The following is a 24,404-nucleotide window of genomic DNA, read 5'->3' on the forward strand; positions in this document are numbered from 1 at the left end:
GTGCTGTGAGCTTGTAGATCTGCTATTTTTTTAATAGTTAAAGCATAAAATAATAATACGCAATAATGTGTACCCGGTCTAAATGGTTCCATGTTCCGTGTGTTTTCTTATCCAGAGAGAGGGAGCAGCCGCCACGCTTCGCCCAGCCAGGCACCTTTGAGTTTGAGTATGCGTCCCGTTGGAAGGCTCTGGACGAGATGGAGAAGCAGCAGAGGGAGCAGGTGGACATAAACATCAGAGAGGCCAAAGAGAAGCTGGAAACCGAGATGGAGTCTGCCAAGCATGAGCACCAGCTCATGCTAATGAGACAAGGTAGAGACTCCACATGTGCACACCTGCTAGGCTTGCCTTGGTCAATATTGATTTTTCCTATTAGGGCTGTCACAGTTATTACATAATCGTCTAATGGCAATTATTTGACATAATCACGGTTATTTTTCATAATCGTTTCCATGTTGAAAAATTTCATCTATTTAAAAAAGTCAATAGTAGTGGAAGTAGCCGATCTACAAGCTCACAACACGACGCGATACGTCGAGTTGTGGGCTTGTAGAACGGCTATTTCCACTATCAATGTTCTTTTTTAAGTATAAAGTTGTCAAATATGTCTGTAATTTCTTTGTATATTTAGGTTATGTGTCATATCTGCCATGTGCAACTTCAAAGCCTAAAAGCCTAACTAAAATGTAATTGTCAACGACAAAAACACAATTAAATCACAATTATTTGAGTGACAATTAATCGTCATGTACAATGTCATAATCATGACCGCCCTATTTCCCATACTTGTGAGTTCTCTGTAAGAAGAATAACAATAATTGTCTTTGCTGATTTAACCAAAATCTTACTTGCAAAATCACCAACTTCAAGACAGCCTATCTACTACTGTACAGCCACTTAGAACAATGACCATTTGCAGTAATACTTAGAAGCCACTGAGGGGCGCTATTGAGTTACATTACAGGCTTTTAATCTATCATTGTACCATCATCAATTGAACACACCAAGAATGGAATAGATGGTTGAGATCCGACTGGCTCCACTGAACGTGAATTTGTTGATATTTCAATCAAAGATCAGATGAGGATATTAGCATTATCAGCTGTAAAATTATGCCTAATTTATCATTTATGCTGTGTAAAGTGCTGAAAAAAAGTAGCAGATCTACAAGCTCACAACATGTCGCATGCAGTCAGGACATGCTGTTTTGTGAGCTTGTAGATCGGCTATTTTCGGTGCACCTGCACCGCCACGACAATGTATACAAATCTGGCTTTAGTGTTCAGAGAACTTCAGACTCAGTCACTCACTGCTGACCTGTTTTAGGAGGAAGAAATGAGAAAGGAGTTGTTTCCCAGCCTGTTGTGTTTATACATAATTTTATCAAAGTAAGAAGACCACTGTAATTACATAAAAAATATGCTCTGATTTTTGGGACATCTACAGATCCTTCTAAAAAAATTAGAATATTGTTTAAAAGTTCATTTTCTTCTGTAACATAATAGATTTTTTTAAACTTTGATATATTTTAGATTCATTGTACATGCAGTGAAATATTCAAAAGCTTTTTTTTTTGTTTTAACTCATTGACTGCCAAGGCACGAGTTTCACGAGTTATTGCAGTACTCCCAGGCTGCCACAGCCCGAGTTTCCCGAGTTGGAAGCCATTTTGAAAAAAAAAAAAAAAAAAAAATCTTTTTTTTTTTTTCAAAATTTCTTTTTATAAAAAAATTTCTAAAAATGCCTCAAATGTATTAGGCATGATCACAATTGTGAAATTGCATGTTTAGCCCCATAACAAACACATCTTTCAAAATGTCAAAAATGGCTGTTTTGTCTGACTTTGAAGGCTTGTAACTCATGAAGGCCTGAACGGATTTCCAAGCGTATTTTTTTGTTTGAAAGCTTTTAAAAAGTACTACACATATAATGCATATATGGTGCATGGGCGTGCACGATCCGTGCACAAAAGATTGATCCGTGCACTCGAAATTTAGGAAGGTGGCAGTGTTTGTTTTGTCTGACTTTGAAGGCTTGTAACTCATGAAGGCCTGAACGGATTTCCAAGCGGATTTTTTTGTTTGAAAGCTGTTAAAAAGTACTACACATATGATGCATATATGGTGCATGGGCGTGCACGATCCGTGCACTAAAAATTGATCCGTGCACTAGAAATCTAGGATAGTGGCAGTCTGGTACTTGGGGGCCATCTTGAAATGGCATTCAATGAGTTAATTATGATGTTTATGGCATACAGCTCATGAAAATCAAAAATCCATATCTCAAAATATTAGAATATTCCACACAGCCACTCAAAAGAAGGATTTATAATACAGAAATGTAAAAGTTCTGAAAGGTTATGTTAATTTATGCACTCAGTACTTTGTATAGAATACTTTTGAACAAATGGTTAGGACCAACACCTGCAATACAATGCAATGCTGGTTTTGCCCACACTGCGAGTCAACACAGCCATCTACCTGGGGATTTTAGAGCACTTTGCGCTTCTGTAGGTTGACAAGCTTTAAGGAAATGATGATTTCCTTTAGCCAGAAGCACGTGGCATCAGCCCACAGAGCCAAAACTACAGTAACTGGTGTAGTGACCATGGTATTACTAGCCTTAACTGACCAGCAAACTGGCCTGACCTGAAACCCACAGAGAATCTGTGTTGTGTTGTCAAGAGGAAGATGACAGACACCAGACTCAACCACACAGATGAGCTTATGGCCTCTATAAAAGCAAACCTGGGCTTCCATAACACCTCAGCAGTACCTTAGGCTGACCACCTTCATGCCACGCCCCACTGATGAAGGAATTTGTTCAAAAGTATTCCATACAAAGTACTGAGTGCATAAATAAACATAACCTTTCAGAACTTTTACATTTCTGTATTATAAATCCTTCTTTTGCGTGGCTGTGTGGAATATTCTAATATTTTGAGATATGGATTTTTGATTTTCATGAGCTGTATGCCATAAAAATCATAATTAAAACAAAAAAAAGCTTTTGAATATTTCATTGCATGCACAATGAATATAAAATAAAACAAAGTTTAAAAAAATCTATTATGTTACAGAAGAAAATGAACTTTTAAACAATGTTATAATTTTTTGAGAAGGATCTGTAAATGTGAATGACGTGAATGGATGCACGTGCATATTGCCTACGTTTAAATATACAATGCATTTAATCATATTTTATACATGACTGGACATTGTGGATCAGAGCGTCGGCAGTGAAGCACCCTTCATTGATTAAAACCAGGGGTGTTGTTGGCTGGATTATTCATGAAGCTTTCCCGGAAGAGAAAGATACCATGATTGGCCGCTAGTTGCGCTGTTTTCCCCCCGCGAGGTACCAAAAAGATTTGTTCTCCACTCGATCCCATTCATTTTCCTCTTTGATTTTCTAACCTTAATAAACATCGTCATAAATACTTTATGGTTCCTGTCGCTAGTGAAAAACTGCCTTTCAATTACCATGATATGCGTTTTGTGCAAATATGGTCCCATTTGTTAAAATTGATGATAAAGTTGCAGGGGGCGTGGACAACTAAACTGATACTAGCCGGCTGTGTTCTTCTTCGTGTGCTGTATTTCGGGAGGCTCCGACCACATTCTCCCATGTATCCCTGCGGTTACACGTGACCATTGGCAGCCAATAGCATTCCTTATGATTCCTGGGGTACCATTCAAACAATGATGGCGACACCCATACAAGGGACAAAAAAGCGTCATTTTCGCCGCATAGAAACCAATGGCTTCGCACCGTGTGGGGGGGGGGGGGGGGGGGGGGGGGGGGGGGGGTGCTCTCCATTCCACAGTGACTTCTTATTGTCGGAGTGGCAACACTTCCATAGAGTTTAGGGTTAGGGATAGGGTTAGTGTCGGAAAGGAGACATGTAACCGCTCGGTAGAGCTGGGGGGTAGAGCTTAAATCGGGCCAAAAAAAGTGAGCCCAGCCCAGCCCGGCAGAACGTCAGCCCGAGCTCGGCCCAAAGCCCGATACATAATTGACAATTGGAGACCGACACAGCCTGCAGCCCGACATTCTTAACTAGCTTAATTGCTGCATGCTGCAGTAGCCTTTTTTCTCATAAAATATTGGTGATTCGTTAAGAACAGAGTCATTCTACCATTTTCCAACTGTCTTTATTGGCTATATATAAAAGACATTGTAGCAAGCACTGTCCTGTCCTGTATGGAACAAATAAACATCGGAGACTCGCTGGAGAACACAGCTGACGGCCATCGCTAAATCAGGAAACAGGCGTACAGGCTGTTATAGCTACAACATTCACACTACGTCTATAATATTATTAGGATATACAAAAGTGTCTGTGTGAATGGTTTCAACGATGTCCTCCGCTCTGCTCAGGCAGTGCATGCATGCACACACACACACACGCCACAGCAGCCACCGCTACACACACACAGTCACACGGGAGCACACTCACACGCTCAACTATCTGAAAGTTGCGCAGCAGCGCACATACAGTCACACACGCTCAACTGTGTCAAGTTGCCCAGCAGCGGCGCAGCGCAGCGCAGCGATAGTCATGAGCGCGTAGCTTACACAGTCACAGAGACATCATGATACTGTGCTGCGCTTGCCTACAGGATTATAAAAGCCCAACCCAGCCCAAAGCCCGACATATACGTGACAAATTGAGCCCGGCCCAGCCCGCGCCGCGCCGACCCGTCGGCTCGGGCTGAACTTTTAATCTCTACCGGGGGGTGACATGCTTCAAAAGGGGTCTTTCAAAGATATACTCCACTGTTTTGAGGAGGCTTGGTTCTCAAGCCTTCAAAGTAGAACTGAACAGAATAAACGGACACATAATACATGTTTCTGTTCTCCCTCTGCTCTTCTTTTCTCTTCTAATTTCTCTCCTTTTCCAAGATCTGATGAGGCGTCAGGAGGAACTGAGAAGGCTGGAGGAGCTTCGTAACCAGGAACTGCAAAAGCGCAAGCAGATAGAGATGAGGTACGGAACTCAACTTACTCTAGAATTATTTAATGCTATTGAAAAATAGCAGATATACAAGCTCGCAGCGCGGCACCGAGTGCCGCTCTGCGAGCTTGTGGATCTGCTATTTTTGAGAAATCATGAAAAATGTTCAATATATATTTTTCAAAGGAAAACTTTTGTAACTCAAATCTCTGCTTCTGGGGGGTCCCTGGAACAACATATTTTGAGATGGGGGTCTGCGGCCAAATAAATGTAATTTTGGGGGTCCTTGACATGAAAAAGTTTGAGAACCACTGATTTAGAGGAAGGATTTAGAAGTAGAATTTCAAAGACTTGCACACGTTTTTTTTTTTTTACGATTTTTCAAAAATAGCAGATCTACAAGCTCGCTGTGAGCTTGTATATCTGCTATTTTTAAATAGTTAAAGCATCAAATAATGGTTAAAAAGTGGTTAAAATTTAACATGATTGGGCACATTCCAGGTCTTTGAGGGTTAACCAGTTAAACCTATACTACTTTGTAAGCAAACATTTTAGAAGAAAAGAATATTACAGAACTTCACTTCTGGGAGGTTTCCTCTTATGGAATGTTCACTCTCTGCCGCTTGACTTGGAGCTGAAATTGAACTCCCTAGTAGTGTCTCGTGTGACCTGGCATACATAAGGCAGTCAGAACGTCATTTAACAGTTGTTTTTGGGAGGTTTTGAGGCTGCGAGAAAGCAATTACTGTACCACTCTAAAACACTTGCTAGTATTCTCAATAGGTTGACACATACAGAGCTACGATAGCTTCTGGGAACGAACAATAGAGATACCAGTAAGACTCCCTAATCGGGAGATAAATGACCGTCAGGTCGCAGCGTGATTTTAGGTGACGTGTGACAGACAGACTGATGGACAGACTGACGGACAGCTGGTCCAGGTTTTGATTCCTATAGAAAATATAGGACTCGGAATGAATTGACTGACGACGGAATGAACTGCATATTTGGATGACGTGATATGTTTTTATCAAAGCTAAAAACTAGATTAAAAAGTGTTTGCAAAGAAGCGAAATCAAATGTCCTACCAGGAAATCTAGCTTCCTTGTATTGACAACAACACATGGTAGTAACTGTAGGTCCCTCTAGGTTACAGGTCATTTAAGAATACAATTTCCAACGTGACTACACATTAACCGTGGTACTGTTGTTACAAGGACGTAAGCATACACAATTAAGAGTATTGATTGATTGAGTTGATTATTTTGTTAGACAACAATGGAGAACAGTACAAGTATAGTCAATACAATTGAAATGTAGTACAGTACAAGTACAGTTAAACACCCTGCCTAAAAGGAACATCTCAAATAAGACCTGTTACGGTCTTTTTTTTACGTTGAAAGCCCTCTGTATTTAATTAATGGACATAAATAAATAGCAAGCAAAGAAAACATTCAATAATCTTGCAGTTATAAAAACTATATGTACAGGATCGGGGAAACAAGGGGGTGGGGCTAAGGTAGGGGGGATTCAACAGCACTTTTCTCAACAAGACTCATCTCGAGTTACATCTAGGGATGGGACGATATGCGATATTATCGTTTATCGGGATAAAAAACAGTCACGATAATCGTATCGTGGAGATTTCATTTACCGTGATGCCGTCCTCTGTCATGAACTGGGATCAATTCACCTTCTATTTGCCAAGCTGCATATCTGGTACCACTTAAACCCTCTATAATTGGTAAAAGGTACTTATAATATACGTACTTGATAGTCTTTTTTTCACTCTCTATCAAATGTCTTTGCCAAAAAATTGCCGATCTACAAGCTCGCGGCGCGTTGTGAGCTTGTAGATCGGCTATTTTTTTGGCAAATGTTCCGCCCCAAGATAATGGATTTTGATAATCGCAATAATATCGTAAATCGCAATTTCTTTTGTCACAATAATCGTGATATGAACTTTTCATATCGTCCCATCCCTAGTTACATCCACAGAGTTGTATTAATAATTGGGCCCTTTTTTACCGTAGTTTTGGCTGTATAAACGAGCAGACTTTGGACTAATTTTCTCTTCGACTGATCAGTCACCTTTCTCCCCCGCCCAGGCACGAGGAGGAGCGGAGGCGTCGGGAGGAGGAGATGATGAGACACAGGGAGCAGGAGGACATCAGACGACAGCCAGAAGGCTTCAAGTCCAACTTCATGGACAATGTGAGTACTAGAGATGGACCGATTGCAAAATTCTTGTCCGATACCGATCCACCGGTTTTATGAAGGTCTGACCTGCCAAAACCGATTTTTCCGATACCGATTTCTTTAGCTAAGAACTAGAAAATAGGGTTGCTCCAATACGTCTTTTTTTTCTTTTCTTTTTTTCAGGCCAAGTAGGCCTACAAGACATACTTCAATTTGAGTAGCAATAAGCTAGAAGAACACTAATGCCAAATCAATCACAATAGTACAATATCCAAAATCACAGACAATATCCAGTCTAATATGACCGTCTGGACTAGTCAGGAGGAAAGCAGGTGACGCGTGCTTTTTTCCCCCCTTCTTTTTGGAGACTACATTGACACAGGATTATGGAATATATCCTTACATTGCAAAGAGGCTGCCACTAAGTAGACTGGCTGCTACTTGCTAATGTTTACTTTAGTCACAGGACCAGAGCATCATGCTGTGCTGTGCCATAGACACAATTGGCATAAAACCGGTATTTATGTCAGTGACCTGCCGGTCACCGATTCAGACGGTTTGATATCTTACCTGCCGATTTTTTATATTGGCCGATTTCCATCCCTAGTACCTTTCGGAATGTTCTGTATCTCTCACACACACCTATTCTGTAACACTCCATAGGCCACACCAGTAACGCCAACACTTAGAAGGCTACATCCAGTAGCGTCAGTTCAGAAAAAGCTACGGTATGGCAACATGACTGGTGTCGCCAATCGCCATACCTTAGCAACAGGCATGATACATTTATTTTGAAGTACGTTTTATTTATTTTTCTCCCCGTTTCTATGGTTTCTTGGGCTGGATATGGCAGCCTGGAACGGTTGTTCAAGTGCAGATAAACTTGGCATGTTAGTAAACGTGCCACAATTAACAATAATGCATTGCACCTGTGCAGCTGACCCACGGAACCTGGGAATATACCATTTTGTCAAGATGGGGAGAATTGTTAAAGTGACCATTTTGTAAAATTTTGCATTTGTAGTTATTTTAATGTAACAACATAATAACCAGCACAGATAGACAAAGAGACTCGTCTCGTCTCGTCTTCTTCCGCTTTTCCGGTCAGGGTCCGGGTCGCGGGGGCAGTATCCTCAGCAGGGAAGCCCAGACAGTCCTCTCCCCAGCCACTTCCACCAGCTCCTCCGGGGGGATCCCGAGGCGTTCCCAGGCCAGCTGAGAGATATAATCTCTCCAGCGTGTTCTGGGTCGACCCCGAGGTCTCCTCCCGGTTGGACGTGCCCGAAACACTTCCCCAGGGAAGCGTCCGGGAGGCATCCTAACCAGATGCCCGACCCACCTCAACTGGCTCCTCTCGACGTGTAGGAGCAGCGGCTCTACTCCGAGTCCCTCCCGGATGTCTGAGTTCCTCACCCTATCTCTAAGGCTTAGCCCAGACACCCTGCGGAGGAAACTCATTTCGGCCGCTTGTACTCGCGACCTCATTCTTTCGGTCATTACCCAAAGCTCATGACCATAGGTGAGGATTGGGACGTAGACCGACCGGTAAATCGAGAGCTTTGCCTTGCGGCTCAGCTCTCTTTTCACCACAACGGACCGGTGCAGCGTCCGCATTACTGCGGACGCTGCCCCGATCCGCCTGTCAATCTCCCGCTCCCTCCTTCCATCACTCGTGAACAAGATCCCGAGGTACTTGAACTCCTCCACTTGAAGCAGGGCCACCTCCCCGACCTGGAGTGGGCACTCCACCCTTTTCCGGCTGAGAACCATAGCCTCGGACTTGGAGGTGCTGATCCTCATCCCGGCCGCTTCACACTCGGCGGCGAACCGCCCCAGGGAGAGCTGGAGGTCGTTGCTCGAAGCAGCAAAGAGGATCACATCATCCGCAAAAAGCAGGGATGAGATCCTCCCGCCACCGAACTCGACACCCTCCGCCCCCCGGCTGCGCCTAGAAATTCTGTCCATAAAAATTATGAACAGAACCGGTGACAAAGGGCAGCCTTGGCGGAGTCCAACTCCCACCGGAAACAGGTCCGACTTACTGCCGGCTACACGGACCAGACTCACACTCCTTCGGTACAGGGATTGAATGGCCCTTAGCAACGCGCCATCAACCCCATACTCCTGGAGCACCCCCCACAGGATACCTCGGGGGACACGGTCGTAAGCCTTTTCCAAATCCACAAAACACATGTGGACTGGTTGGGCAAACTCCCATGCCCCCTCTAGCACCCCAGAGAGGGTAAAGAGATGGTCCATGGTTCCACGGCCAGGACGAAAACCACATTGCTCCTCCTCGATCCGAGGTTCAACTATCGACCGGACCCTCCTCTCCAGTACCTTCGCGAAGACCTTACCGGGGAGGCTGAGGAGTGTGATCCCCCTGTAGTTGGAACACACCCTCTGGTCCCCCTTCTTAAAGATGGGTACCAAAGAGACTCATGGATTTATATATAAAAGTAACTTTTATTGTCCCCCTGAACCCAGGGTATGGCAGCTGCATACCCCTGCCATACCCAATTGATGCCCCTTGCTACATCCATGCTTTTGACAGGATATAATAGTGATGCACAGTAAACATGCAAGATTAAAGATTGTTTGGATACAGGGAAGGGCATCACATTTTTTTTTATCAGCAAGGGGAGTACATGTAATGATGTATGCAAACTATGTCCATGTGCATTGTGCATTGTCAATGTGAATGATATGTATACATGTTTGAGAGGAAAACACAAGTAGTCACTCAGTTGAGACTGTGTTATCCTTCTGCGTCAAGGTGTCGCTGTAACTATGTAAGAGCTGTATAGTTCTGTGTAGACTTGACCTGTGGATTGTGGATACGACTGCTGTAAAAAACTAGATAACAGTGTCATACTTTCGTTCTAGACAACACAAGATAGAGACTGGCATAGCATTCTGCATACAGTACCTACTAGGGCATTCACAAATAGTGATTTTTAGTATTAGAATTATTCGACCTCAGAGTATTCAAATTGTCGAATATTCGACAGGACTGGCCAAACTGTCAAATAGTAAGTAAGCAAGAGGCGAACATTGTGAAAATAGCAGATCTACATGCTCACAACGCCTCGCGTTGCGAGGCGTTGTGAGCATGTAGATCGGCTATTGGCACAATATTTATCTGCGGAACCGAGTCACATTAAATATACCTACAATTCCAAGTGCTTGTCAGAGTGGGTGTCCCCAGTTCAAATATGTTTATTTTGGGGGTCATGGCCTAAAAAGGTTTGAGAACCCCTTGGTATAGAGCATTAACAAATTCATCCACCAGGGGCATTGACAACTCATTCTTATGACCTATCTAGCCAAGCTTTATAAACTATATCTATAGAGAGAGAGAGAGAGAGAGAGAGAAAAAAAAAAGCGAATATTCGACTTCTGTGAACAACGTCGAATAGTGACTTTGATATTCGAATATTTGAATATTTGGTGAATGCCCTAGTCTGTACATGCATCAACACCACAGCCATGACAACAGCTGTGTTCCTACAGCAAACACCACAGACACCTACCACAACACCTGTGCCAACACCGCAGACACCTTTGACGGCACCTTGATGTAGAATTCATAACATTCTCCTTCAGTGTCAAGTTCGCAAACTTTATTGAAGACTGCCCCTCGTTCCTTTGCCCAGAATGAATATCCTCGTTGAACTTGGATTGGATAGTGGGTTTATTCTTTTCAGATGTTTGCGAGGTCATGACGTTTATTTGCTGGTGTGCAGCCTCGGTCGCTGTACTTTGGATGCATTTCTTACAGTGATGACGTATCGGTTAGGGTTGTTGATTATAATCATGCAGTGCTTTACCCTGGACTGATCTTATTCTTGCGGTATGGCAAAATGCTGACAAATACAAAACCTAATGGGTAATAACATAACCTAGATGTTGAATGGCCATCGTTGTCACATTCACAGATTTTTTTTTAAAGTATGACATGATTCTAACTTATTGGTGTCTTTTGTTATTGTCATAGAGCTGTACTTCTTAGTACTTCTTTGAAGTTGCCACTTGGATTTATACAATTAGCTTCTTGCATAATAATGAAATTCAACCTAGATAAGAAAGGACTCTTTACAGTGTTTTAGTTAACCCTGGCTAATACAACAAATATGCCTTAATGCATTATAATTGTCCTCTATAACTACAATGCTAAAAACACCTTAATTATTTTATTTCTTCTAGAAATAGCTAATCTTTCACTCAATAGGGGAAATGCCCATCGATCCGACAAATATGCCTTAATGCATTATAATTGTCCTCTATAACTACAATGCTAAAAACACTTTAATTATTTTATTTCTTCTAGAAATAGCTAATCTTTCACTCAATAGGGGCCCCATCGCAAGTTGATGATGTCATAAATGTAATTTGTGATCTATCTCTATGGAATTTATGGCATGTACAGTACTAGAGGTTCGCGGCCCTTCGGGCCGCTCACATCTAGAGTCCACGCCCGCTTCTTTACTAAAAAACTTTTTTTTTCCAAAAAAAAAAGTTTTTTGAAAAAAAGTAAAAAAAATAAAAAATAAAAAAAAATAAAAAAAAATCTTTTTTTGGGGGGGGGGAACTATTGTGGCGGAACTATTGTGCCGCAGCACGTTTCCGGTCGGACATATTTGACCGCCGGACGCACTTCCGGTTAAGAACTCCGTGTGCCACGTGATCAGTCCTAGCCAATTGGAGTGCTGCATTTGGTCGTGTCTGACAAACAAATAAATACCGCTGGCTGCAGTTCTAAAATGTATGTATAGATGTGCAAATAAAAACAAACTTAATACTTCCTATGGTTAATATGACCACCAAATCAATATTTCAAATGTGTTTGTGTTTGTTTTGTTTTTTTGCACATGCATGCCATAAAAATGACACAATCATGACATTTATGACATCATCAACTTGCGGCAGGCATTTCCCCTATTGAGTGGAAGATTAGCTATTTCTAAGAAATAATATATTTGAGGTGTTTTTAATTTTACATTGTAGTTTTAGAGGACAATTATAATGTATTAAAGGGCCAGTTCACCTCTGGGACAGCCAGATCTTATTATTTTATTGTTGTTTGGGACACGATCAACACAATCCTGAGTTTTTTTTTGTGTTCAATCTGTGTTTTGAGATATTTTAGTGTTCCAGCATGAATGATGATGCATTTTGCATCATATGAGTCATCATGCTGCATCAACAAACGACAATAAAATAAGATCTGGTTGTCCCAGTGGTGAACTGGCCCTTTAAGGTAGCCTGCTTCCAGACCATAGACCCCGCCCACTCTCAGTGTGGACTGTTTCTCTGGTCTGGAGCTGAGTACATGAATCAGCATTTATTTTCGGCTGCTCCAATGAGCGCGGGGGGTGGGTCTAACGAATATCCAATCCACGCAGCAGTTGAAACGATTCAAACGAAGTTCACACACACAGGCTGAGGAAGGCACAAACACACACACGCACGCGCGCGCTGATTTCACCAAGCTGTTAATGTTGATTACATGTTTCTGGTCGCAGTTCTATGTGGAAGCAGTCACTGGCACAGACAGACACAATCAGACACAATCACACGCACACTCCGCGACCGTGCGCCGCGTCCACCGTGCGTCTCGATCACTTGTGCGTTGCGATCACTCGCGCGCATCCGCTTGCACGCTCGCAAAAAGTCCCTCCCCTGTAAATCGCTCAGAATAGGGCACAGTTTCAGACTACTGCATGAGCCGAGTCTGAGATCAGGCTAGTATTAAGGCATATGTGTCATATTAGCCAGGGATCCTTTTAAAAATTAATGTTTTTTTTATTTATTTAGTAGAGCTAATCTTTTTATTTATTTATTTATTTTTTGGTTGCACCCATGCACTTTGTATTTTAACACATGAGCTCAGGATTATTCAAGATTTAATCGGCTGTTGCCATGGAAACCCACCATTTGACCTTGTTTTGAAGGTCCAGGACAAAAAGTAAGTAAGAGTAAATGTAATCCGAGTATGTCCTGTATATTTTCACAGTATTTGCTTTCACTCAGAACAGAAAAATAACAATTATGGGCTTCAGTGCTTTTGTAAAGGCCGGTAGAGAAGGCCCCGTTTTAAACATGAACGTGATTTAAAAGTAAGATTAGGAGATGCATGCACTTTCTACAGTCAACGAGTGAGCCGGATTTCCCGGTCACTTGATACCCTGTTGTATTTCGGGAATTGGGAGTGTTTCTCTTCACCACAGTATCCACAGATTAAACAATGGGCATCCACCTCCAGTCCTAGCTGACTCTGGTAGAGTGACCGACTATGTCATTCCACTCATAAAATCTAATGCCCTGCGAGTGAGGCCAGGCAGGGAATGGCATGGTTGTATCTAATCGCTGGGATTTAAGCATAGTCAGTAGGTGGGAGCTGTGAAGCTCTGATAATCGCCACATTATGATGGAGGAGTGAAAACAGAATGCACTGTGCATGCAGAGGGTTGTAATAATACTGAATTATGATTAAATGGGAAAGAAAAAATACACTACACATTGAATGCTTAGTGCATGGTTGCAATTCAGCTGAACTTTCATTAAATAAGATGTTTTAAACTTTTAACCAAAGCATGCCACAAGACCTAGTATTGCTAGCCTGGCATTGCCAGACTGACGTGGATCCGTTCACACGTTCCTCCACAGTATCAGTCTGGACTTTGGCCCATATGCAGTAAAGAGATTAAGACAAATCAGAAAATGACCGGACCAATCAGTGACTTTGTTTCAATTTCAGTCCGTAAAATGGTGAAAAGCAGTCACTATTGCAGTGTTTCTCAACCTTTTTTCTGCATTGGCACACTTTTCATGTCCCAAGAATCCATGGGCACACCAACATAAATATGTAAATATCGTCACTGTTGGGAAGAAACCTTTTATCTACAAGTTTCAAATTTGTACGTTCTTTGCAAAGTAAAGCCCTGCTTCATACTGCACAACAGTAGTGAAAACAGCAGATCTACAAGCACACAACGCCTCGCATTGCGAGGCATTGTGCTTGTAGATCTGCTGTTTTCACTAGTTTAAATCATTTTTAAAATGATAAATACAATACTGGCTCTCAAGCAGTTTCAAGGGGCACCTTGACCCTTCTCAGGGGCACACCAAAGGTCCCCAGGCACAGTGGTTGAGAAACACTGCACTATTGGTCCGGTCATTTTCTGATTTCTCATACTCTCTGCCTATGGGCCGAAATCCAGACTGATTGTGAGTGAATCCACGTCATCAGTCTGGCAATGCCAGGCTATAGTATTGCCATATGTGCATGTTTACCCCAAAATAAGTTCACACTTGATTGGTTATGGTTATAAGATTGTATTTATTGAAATTGAGCAGTTTTCCCCAAATTCCACAGCTTAACCATTGCAGGCCCTTTGCAACCCTAGACGTATCACGTTATTGCTGTATAATACAATAATACCACTAAGCTTGTGGTATTACTGCATCATCAAACCTTGAAGAGCAGAAAAACGAATACCTCCATGACAGAGTTCAAGCACTTAGGCTTATTAACTCAGTCGGTGCCATATTTAAAGTGGGATGACCTCTTATATTGCCGGTTCGCCAACAAAGGGTTAAAAAAATAGTGTGCACGCTGGTGCACACATTCGTGCACAGATCAGGCACTATGCATGTGCATGCTTTTCACAGCTTTCAAACAAAAAAATCCGCTTGGAAATCCGTTCAGGCATTCAGGAGAAAGGAGCCCTTATGTTTTCTTCAAATGTAAACAAACATGGCTGCCATGTTTGAAAGATGGGGTTGGTATGGGGGTTAAACATGCAATTTCGCGATCGCGATCATGCCTAGTACACTGTTGGAGGTCCAAAAAAAAATTTTTCAAAATTTTTTTTTTCAAAAAAGAAAAAAATTTTTTTTTATTATTTTTTTTAAAAAGACGTTCAGAAGACGTCTGGCAGGGAGGTCCATAGTGAAAAAGACGTTTTAAAGACGTTTTTATCATAGAAACATATTTTTTGGCAGGGTATGAGTTAAAGTATAGACCTACTGCTCAAAGAAATTAAGGGAACAAAATGTTCCCTTAAAGCTATACTGTGTAAGTTACTCAATTAGTGGTCAGTAGCGGTACAGCAAACCGCGGTCGCGTCTGCTTTTTTCGGCCGTTTTTCGCCGCGGACCGGGCCTTCAGACCACCACGTCCACCTCGCCCGCCTCGCCACGCATCCGTAGAGGTCTCTCGTGTCCCTCTGCGGACCGGTGTGCAGGCTAGACTCCTAGACCAGCGTAAACAACACTGCTGTTGAAGCAAGCTACTTCCTGAAGAGACGCAAGATGCGCTGTGATTGGCCGGCAGTGTATGATCTGGGCTGTGATTGGCCGGTAGGGAGACACGTGTACAGAATGATGCAGATGACGTAATTTTGCCGGGAAAATCAGTCCCCGTCACGGCCACACGGGCTCAGTAGAACACATATAAAGAAAAGGCTTTTGGGGCTGAAATTAACAGAGTGGGTGTTCTAAAACTTTAGCGATTTAATAGTTAGGACAATTTTAAGATTTGTTTTATTAAAAAAGTTACATAGTATAGCTTTAATTCTTTGAGCAGTACTACAATATACTATACTCAAATAAATTAAGGGAATAATTTGTTCCCTTAATTTCTTTCAGCAGTATATATGTATTGAGTTAAATGAAGAACATATTTATTACAGTTTATAGCAAAATATTTGTGTCATCCACGAATAAAACCGCTGAATTGTATGAATTAATTCTCAGTCAATGGCCACATCCCAACTCGTCAGTATGCATGTACTGTAGCAGATGCAGAAGTGTGTGACTTGATGTTGATGTTGATTTCATCTGTAATAACCTTTCTCCTCCAGTCCTTTGCTGTGTTGACAAGTTCCCCGGAGTCACACACACACACACACACACACACACACACACACACACACACACACACACACACACACACACACACACACACACACAGGCCAAATAAAAACACATTCCATTTTAAATTGTCATACAATGTCTGTTGTAACTAGGGATGGGACGATATGAAAATGTCACAAAAAAATTGATTTTAAAATATCCTCAACATCCATTCTGAGCCAGAACCTTTGCAGCAGATCTGCTATTTTTTTGGCAAAGAGATTTGGTAGTGAAAAAAAAAAGAATCCAGCACATTATTTACAGGTCCGTTTTACCAATTAGAGGGGTTGTCCCAGATATGAAGCTCGACAAATAAAAAGTGAATTGATCCCAGTGCATGACGGAGGACAATTTCACGATAAATTTTAATCTCCACCATACAATTATTGTGAGTGTTTTTAATCACGATAAAGAATAATAGTGATGATCGTCCCATCCCTAGTTGTACCTCTACCTCATTGAATCTCTAGACTACAAAATTGCTGTTTTGTTCTCGAGATTCAGTGAGATTCAGTGAGAAAATAATACAAGGCGTTCTGAGTTTTTGAAAATTAATTTTCAACCAACAGATGATTTGAAAAGGAGCCCGTCAGGTGTCAGCACCATGGTAAAAGCACCAAAAAGCAAAAGCGTCCGTCCGTCCGTGCGTCCGTCCGTCCTCCAAGTTTGTGTACAGCTAATCTCCGGCGCCGTTGGCCCGGTCGCTGCCAAAATTAGCACACACACTCCCTGGATGCCATTTCAGAACCTCTGCCCCACATTTTTCAAATGGCCCTATTCTAGCGCCACCTTGAGGCCGATGTTTGCAAAACACATTTCTGTACACTACTCCTACAGATTTTGACCAAAAATCACGCAAATCGGTAGACAGTGTCTCTACAGTCATGTGATCGACACGGATCTGTCTGATTGTCCATATTCCATCCTGATTGGCTGATATTGGCTTTCAAAGTTTGTAAGATTGGTCCATTTTGGACAAAATGCCTCAAATCACAAATGCAGAGTGCAATTAACATGAAATCGCGCACACACGTTCCCACTAGGCCGAGGAAGAAATGCCACTTCAAATTTTTGAAATCAGCCTCATGGTGGCGCTATAACAGGCCGATTCGTGGTTTTACCTATAACTCCACCGATCAGTTTCAAACTTTGTAAGTGCACTCCCTGGATGCCAATTCAGAACCTCTGCCCCACATTTTTCAAATGGCCCTGTTCTAGCGCCACCAGGAGGCCAAATGGTGGCACTATAACTATTCGTGGTTTTACCTATAACTCCATCGATCAGTTTCAAACTTTGTAAGCACACTCCCTATAGGCCAAGGAAAAACCCTTTCCTTGTATTTTTCACATCAGCCATTTATAGCGCCACCAGGAGGCCGACTTATGTGAGACACATTTTTGGATATTACTCCTTCAGATTTTACCCAAAATTAACACAAATCAGTACACAGTATCTCTACAGTCATATGATCAAGACAGATCTGTCCCGTATTAAATATTCAATCCTGATTGGCTAAAATTGGCCTCCAAACTTTGCAGGATTGATCCGTTTCGAACAAAATGCCTCAAATCAAACACAGCGTGCAATTGTAATGAAATTGTGCACGCACATTCGCAAAAGGCCAAGGAAGAAATTACACTACAAAATGTTCAGATCAGCCTCATGGTGGCGCCATGAAAGGTCTAAGATTGGTGAAGAACACATGCCACCCTTTTTACATTGGCCTATTATAGCACCACCAGGACGCATGGCTGGTGGAGACCTGTGCTCGGAAGAGCACTTCTTCTAGTTAATATATGCAACAGTATGTCAGCTTGGTTGTATTGGCGTCACATCTTTGTTTAAAAATAACACCATCCTCCTCAATATTACTTCTATCATATGCAGTAAATGCAATGTCAAGTTGGGATTTTCACCACACATTCAGATCCGAGCTCAGAGGAATCTTTATGTTAACCAATGTTAGCAGTCTCCAAGCTGGGTAGGTCAGCCCTGTACCTCCTTAGAACTTGCAAAAAGCATGTTGTCATGTTGTCAAGTGTTCTTTACGTGAGATTGTGTGATCTGGAAGTTTTTTTCTTGGTCAAATAAAACATTTCTATGAAGTAAGAAATGGCAATAAACATGAGGTAGAGTGTTCGTGACAGTAGAAAATACTGGGAATAATAATAATAAGTTATTAAGTTTCAATTAACAATTTGGGCTGTATTTTGTCTTAAGTACCAGCTCTTATGCCTTAACTTAAAGGCCTGTCCATACTGTCTCTGACCACCGAACGACATCCCGACAGAGCAAGTATGTTTATTTTTTACAAACTTACCAGTTCAAAAGAAAAAGAGCCAGTTTCCAATCAGTGGGGAAGTTTTTTTCTTTCTTCAACTTTTGCCACCTCTCGTGTATATGAAGCAGATAAATCCGTGATTTCTGCCGTAGCTGGTCATATTATTTTTGTTTTTGAATATAGTCCTGTGTTTTTTTCCTTTTCGTGGGTGGAGGATTAGTTCCAGGGAGCTCAGGTTTTTTCGGCTGTTGCTTCTCCATAGTTCAGCTCCAGAATAACTACAACCAGGCCAGCCTGTGCTAGCGTAATGGCTGATGTTATTTGCAAAGCCTCTAGTTACTTCCGGAGAACACGCGCTGTGATTGGCCAGAAGTATGATCCGGGACAAGGCGGATACGGATTCAGATGCAGATGACGTTATTTTGGCGCGAGATCCGGTCCCCGGTAAGGATCGCGTTTACATATATAGAGAAGGCTTTACAGGCTGAAATTCACGGAGCAGATCTTCTAAAACTTTTGTGATTTAATAGTTAGGACAATTTTAAGATTTGTTTTATAAAAAAAGTTACATAGTATAACTTTAAGAGCTGATAATGAAAATACAGCCCAAATTGTTTATTGAAACTTAATATAACTTATTATTATTCCCAGTATTTTCTACGTGACATGATGAACTGACTGTGATAGACTGTCACAAACACTCTACCTCCACTCTATGTTTATTGCTATTTTTTACTTCATAGATTATTTATTTATTTATTTTTGACCAAGAAAAAACGTCCAGATCACATGATCTCACGTAAAGAACACGTATGACAACATGCTTTTTGTTCATATATTTTTTGTGGAAAATGTCCAAGCCACATGGCTTAATGAGTTTTATATTTATTAAAACATCCTACCACAAAGGCTACAATTATTTAAATTTCCCAATGGGATAAAATTCTTAAATCTTTTGAAAATGCCTTATACAAGACAGCATTTTAACAAAAGTGCTAACCCTAAATTAAAAATGGAAATGGTTATGGAAATGACAGTTATATATTACCTGATCTTGTATGTTTTTTATTATTAAATATAGTTTTTAAATGCAGATTATTCTAAACATCAAGGGGAGCATGCCTCATTTTGGTGTGTATGCACGTATGCCAAATAATCTGGAATATAAGGACAATAGAAACAGACATTAATCAAAATGGTGAGAACCAATGGAATTGACACAATGAAACCAATTGGAATTTGGATTCATATTGTCATTGGATCCATTATTTAGACCAATATTTTCTTCTCAATTAAGTTATTAATTCATTGATAATATTGCAAAACCTTTTCCTATTATGCAAGTTGATAGAAGTAGATTATTTCACATTCTATATGTATGAAGTAATATGTTCGTGTAGAGTGTGTGTGTGTGTGTGTGTGTGTGTGTGTGTGGGTGTGGGTGTGGGTGTGGGTGTGTGTTCTGTCTCTCTGTGTATGTGTCAGTAACCTGCTTTAACCCATTCAGGCCTGAAATCATCTACTGTATACGATGTGATAACATTCAATCCGGGAACACCAATATGTGTAGTTAGAATACAAATTTGAAGTTTTCCAGAATACTTGAAAATGTTATTATCCAAGTATCAGGAATTGTAACGAATTAATGCTATTCTGGAAGGTGCTATCTTCTGCACCCAACTAAGATAGCAATTGAAAGAATATTACTAATTTCATATTTCTGCAACTAAATCCAGACAGCCATGTTTGTGTATGAAATATACATACAGTACATATTGATAGTTTTCATTTCAAGGACCCTCATAACTCTGAGAGTGTACAAATGGATCAGAGTTAAGCCAGTAAGGGTTCTTTTGGACCCCCTCAAACAACCTTTAGGTCCCCACTTTGAGAACCACTGTTTAATGGGTATTGATCCTGGACAGCCATCTATCCAAAAAGACAAATTATTCTCTATATGACAACTTATTATGGTCTGTGTTCTATACAATCAATTTTAAGGAAATTCTTTGCTACATAGTCATAAACCTATAATAGAGGCTTCATGATATTGTGCCATGATAAAAATAACCTTTTATTAGATCCCTGTAGATGACGTTATGGTGTCTTGTACACTTTGATGCAGAGTGTTTTTGGATGGTGGATTTGGATTTCTCCAAGGCATTTTTATCCTAATGAATTGGCTGGATAGGGCTGTTACTTTTTTATTAATATTTTGCAGTGCTACTGGCATTTCAGTTCGTTTTTTTGTAGCTTGCTATTTGTTACACACTTGTAGATGCCTGCTATGAGTTGTGCATGTTGTTGAACACAGTGTAACAAGCCAGCAATTGCCATATTAGGGGCATAAGATGATGTTCTATTAGCTGGTATTGTTACAATATTAACTATTACCACATTCATATCTTGTATTTATAGCCCCTTTCCCACATGAAGTCCATAAGATTGATGGATACATATCTGACCAAAGCAGTAGATGGTCACTCTTCAATTTGCCTCCTTTATGGAGAATGTCTGTGTGGTTTCTGTTCCCACATTAGATAACTCCTATTTATAACAGTTATCTAATGCATAATTCTCGTGCAAGAGCTCTCTAAAGCATGCAAGACTATGCAATATTAAGGCTTAAGACTAACTCGTCCTGTCCTCTTAGTCAAAACATAAAACCTACCTGGGACACAGTCGGGAAAAAGAAAACAAAAGAGCTGTACTACTAACCCTAGTTACAGTGTTACACCAACATTGTTCTTGTCAAATAGTTATTGTATTGCTGAAGATTATAGCTATCTACTGTTGCTATCTAGATAAACAGTCAGACGAGATAGACAAATGAATGCAGTGCTAATATGACAACTGAATTGATCCCACAAGGTCAATTCAGTTGTCATATTAGCACTGCAGTATGAAACACAAGACGGATAAAGAGAGGGAGAGCTTCATGAATAAGAAATTAAGAGTAAATGGGTAGTAACGTACAGGGATTAGAAATAAAAAAGGGGATTTACTGTAGGGTCTCGCTTGGCTCTGCACTTATCCAGGTGGGGGTTGACTTGTGTTATTGAAGTTAACTAGTTGAGTTATTTTGTTAATTATATATATTCTTACTTATTTTAATACATGTATTTTATGCCCTTTAAAACACATTATAATTATTATTTAGCTGTTAATGTTAATGTTCATATGAGTAGCTGTTTTGTGATTACCATGACAATATCTTTCAACTGGTAAGTATTCTTGGGTCAATTACCTGTGTTTAAACTGACCCAACTTCCCTACTCTGTTTAAGGTGGAACTCCCTGACTGCATAGTTAAAAATGTTATGTATTTATACGTGATGTTGTATTGCTAGCCTAGGATGCAGCCTGTTATGCTACGTTCAGCTAATGTTTTTCTCTCAAGTGAGGAAAAAAAATAAAAGAATCTGCCAAATGTATCGTAGAAGGCTGGATCCCAAGCTATTGTATTGCATTCTTCACAATTGTTTGATATACATGAAGACGCTATTTCTACTAGCTTTCGTTTAACCAGGTATGTTGTTGTTCTGAGTAGATGCACCAACACCAACATGTATCACTAGGATCTAACTTAAAGGAGCTACAGTCAACTTTTTCTTGATAAACGGATGCCAAAATAAAAATAATGTTTTGACAATATGTTATAAAAAAAATAATCTTTATATGCGTTTCAATTCAAAAATGACCACAAAATAATGATAAAATAATCATTTTGGCCATTGTCGGGCCGACACTTTGTTTACATCCTAGTCTAACACTATCAAAGAATAGACTAGAATGTAAACAAAGTGTCCGTCTGACAATGGCCAAAATGATTATTTTATCATTATTTTAGCTTTTGGTGGTCATTTTTGAATTGAAACACATATATGAAGCTTATTTTTTATAAAATATTTTCGAAACATTATTTTTATTTTAGCATCCGTTTTTCAAGAAAAAGTTGACTATAGCTCCTTTAAGTATAATCAGGTTTAAAACTGCTGTATGGGATATGACAAACTCAGATAATTATTTTGCCTAGTGGTTTAAACGGCTGACAGGATGTTGACAAGTGTTTCACACATCTCCTAGAAACAATAGAATATTGGAAATTAATGCAATTATTACAGCCATTCTATTACACCTTGCATAATCATTTGTCTTCTATCCATATGATTTTCACATATCAACTACGGACACTTCAATTACATGGCCTTAAAAAAAACACACACACAATTCACATTGAATTGAATTGCTCTCCATGTGCAATTTCTTTCATTTATTGTAGCTTGTTCAAGATATTTAGGTGTCCGGCCAGGTAACCTGTTTTTTCTTCTTTCCTCTTCCTAATTTTTCCTTCCTCTTTCTTCCATGTTTTTCTTTGCTGTCTGGTTAGGTCAAAACCTTCTTTGCAATCAGGCCGATTCGTCTGGTGATGATGAACTATAGCAACCATGTAAAATTCTAAATGTTTACAAGTTCATTACAAGTCAGCTGTACAGTAAATATGTACTACAGCTTTACACCTTTCACTGAAATGTAGGCCCAAATCTGAAGACACTTTTAACACACTGTGACTTGGTGTAAGTTACTATTCATCACTCAGACATTTTCTAAAGCTGTAAAACCATATAGGTCTGCAACTTTTACCAGATGTACTTCTTTAGAAATGGATGATGAAGTAACGTTGGTGGTAGTGGTAGTTCTAAATGTATCATAATTTGCGCCTGTAACACACAACATTGCTGATTCTAAACTGAAGTTTTCATCGAAGTAGTAACTTTGGATGAGACCAGACTATCCAGCTTTTGTTTAGAAAAACAAAGTTATTGAAGAAAATATTCAAAGTTACGCATTATACATAGCCTGGGCTGGCTTCCAATTTCGGGCTTTTGATCCGGTCGGGAGCGGAAGAGCTCCTACGTTTTTCTGTAGTCCAAAACGGACTACACTTTGGCCGGAAACAACGACCGGAAACAGTTTTAACCCGTACTTGCGCATGCGCTAACTACTTGCGCATGCGCTAAACTGGGTTGAAACTGTTTCCGGTCGTTGTTTCCGGCCAAAGTGTAGTCCGTTTTGGACTACAGAAAAACGTAGGAGCTCTTCCGCTCCCGACCGGATCAAACGGCCCGTTTAGTAAACGAAGACCAGGCTTTCTCTCAGGGGAAAGCCTGGTGAGGCGAGGTTACATTATACAAGGAAAGAAGACTGCCTGAAGATGGTGCAATGAGAGAAATCATTAGATATAAGCCATACATTTTATGCCTTTGCAAGATATTACATAAAAAACGTTTCTTATGACTTATGCCATTCAATGACATTATGAAGTACATTTATTTCAATGTAATTTTAAAAATGGCATTTTAAACTCTTTAGTTTCATTTAAAAATGCACATTTACACCATGCTTAAAATGTTTAGCCTGTAATACGCAAACAACTTCTCATCTGTGCTACATAAGTCCTACTGTAAACAGTTTTTATCCTATATATAAAAATGTACCATAAAACCATAAACCCGATACGCCCATATATAGGCAGGACGACGGCCACGTCACTCTGACTCAGACATAACCTTAAACAAACCCCATACGCCCATATATGGGCATATATTGATGACATCAGGGATATCCATATGTGGGTATAAAAGGGATACGGACTAACAGATAAGACATTTTAAAAAGATCTTGGGCTTAAAGGGGACACTACTGTACATTGATCTGGTAGACGGACATAAATTGATCTCCATATATGGGCATAAAAAAGACAGACAGAGCTACAATGGGTACTCTGACAAAGCCCATAACACTGACTCGGACATATCGGTTGGACCGGTGGTCCATATCGGTGGACCATAAGTACATGGCCCGAACCTTAAGTAAAGTAATATCTTCCTAATTCTTTGAGCCATCTACAGTACATGGTAGGCCTAGATGATAGGGCTGTCACAATTATTACATAATCGTCTAATCGTGATTATTTGACATTATCGCAATTATTTTGTCATAATCGTCATAATCGTGAATGTTGAAAAATGTCAGAAATAGTGGAAA

General features: G+C 40.5%; 1 protein-coding gene across 4 annotated transcripts in view; it reads left to right on the forward strand.

Annotated features, from left to right (window-relative positions):
* Positions 1 to 24,404, forward strand: part of pspc1 (paraspeckle component 1) — a 45,765-nt gene that overhangs the window by 10,975 nt on the left and 10,386 nt on the right. For 2 of the 4 annotated variants that reach the window (XR_013961718.1, XM_080720622.1), the window contains exons 5-7: positions 116 to 312; positions 4,906 to 4,990; positions 7,045 to 7,171. Coding sequence is in view for 2 of the 4 variants with exons in the window: in XM_080720622.1 (XP_080576748.1) it covers positions 116 to 312; positions 4,906 to 4,990; positions 7,045 to 7,171 (409 nt within the window). In the remaining 2 variants the exon portion in view is untranslated. The remainder of the gene's footprint in view (positions 1 to 115; positions 313 to 4,905; positions 4,991 to 7,044; positions 7,172 to 24,404) is intronic. The other 2 variants (XR_013961719.1, XM_080720623.1) reach the window with 1 other exon arrangement.

This window comes from Nannobrachium achirus, assembly GCF_963921795.1.
Source record: "Nannobrachium achirus genome assembly, chromosome: 24".
Taxonomy (NCBI): Eukaryota; Metazoa; Chordata; class Actinopteri; order Myctophiformes; family Myctophidae; genus Nannobrachium; species Nannobrachium achirus.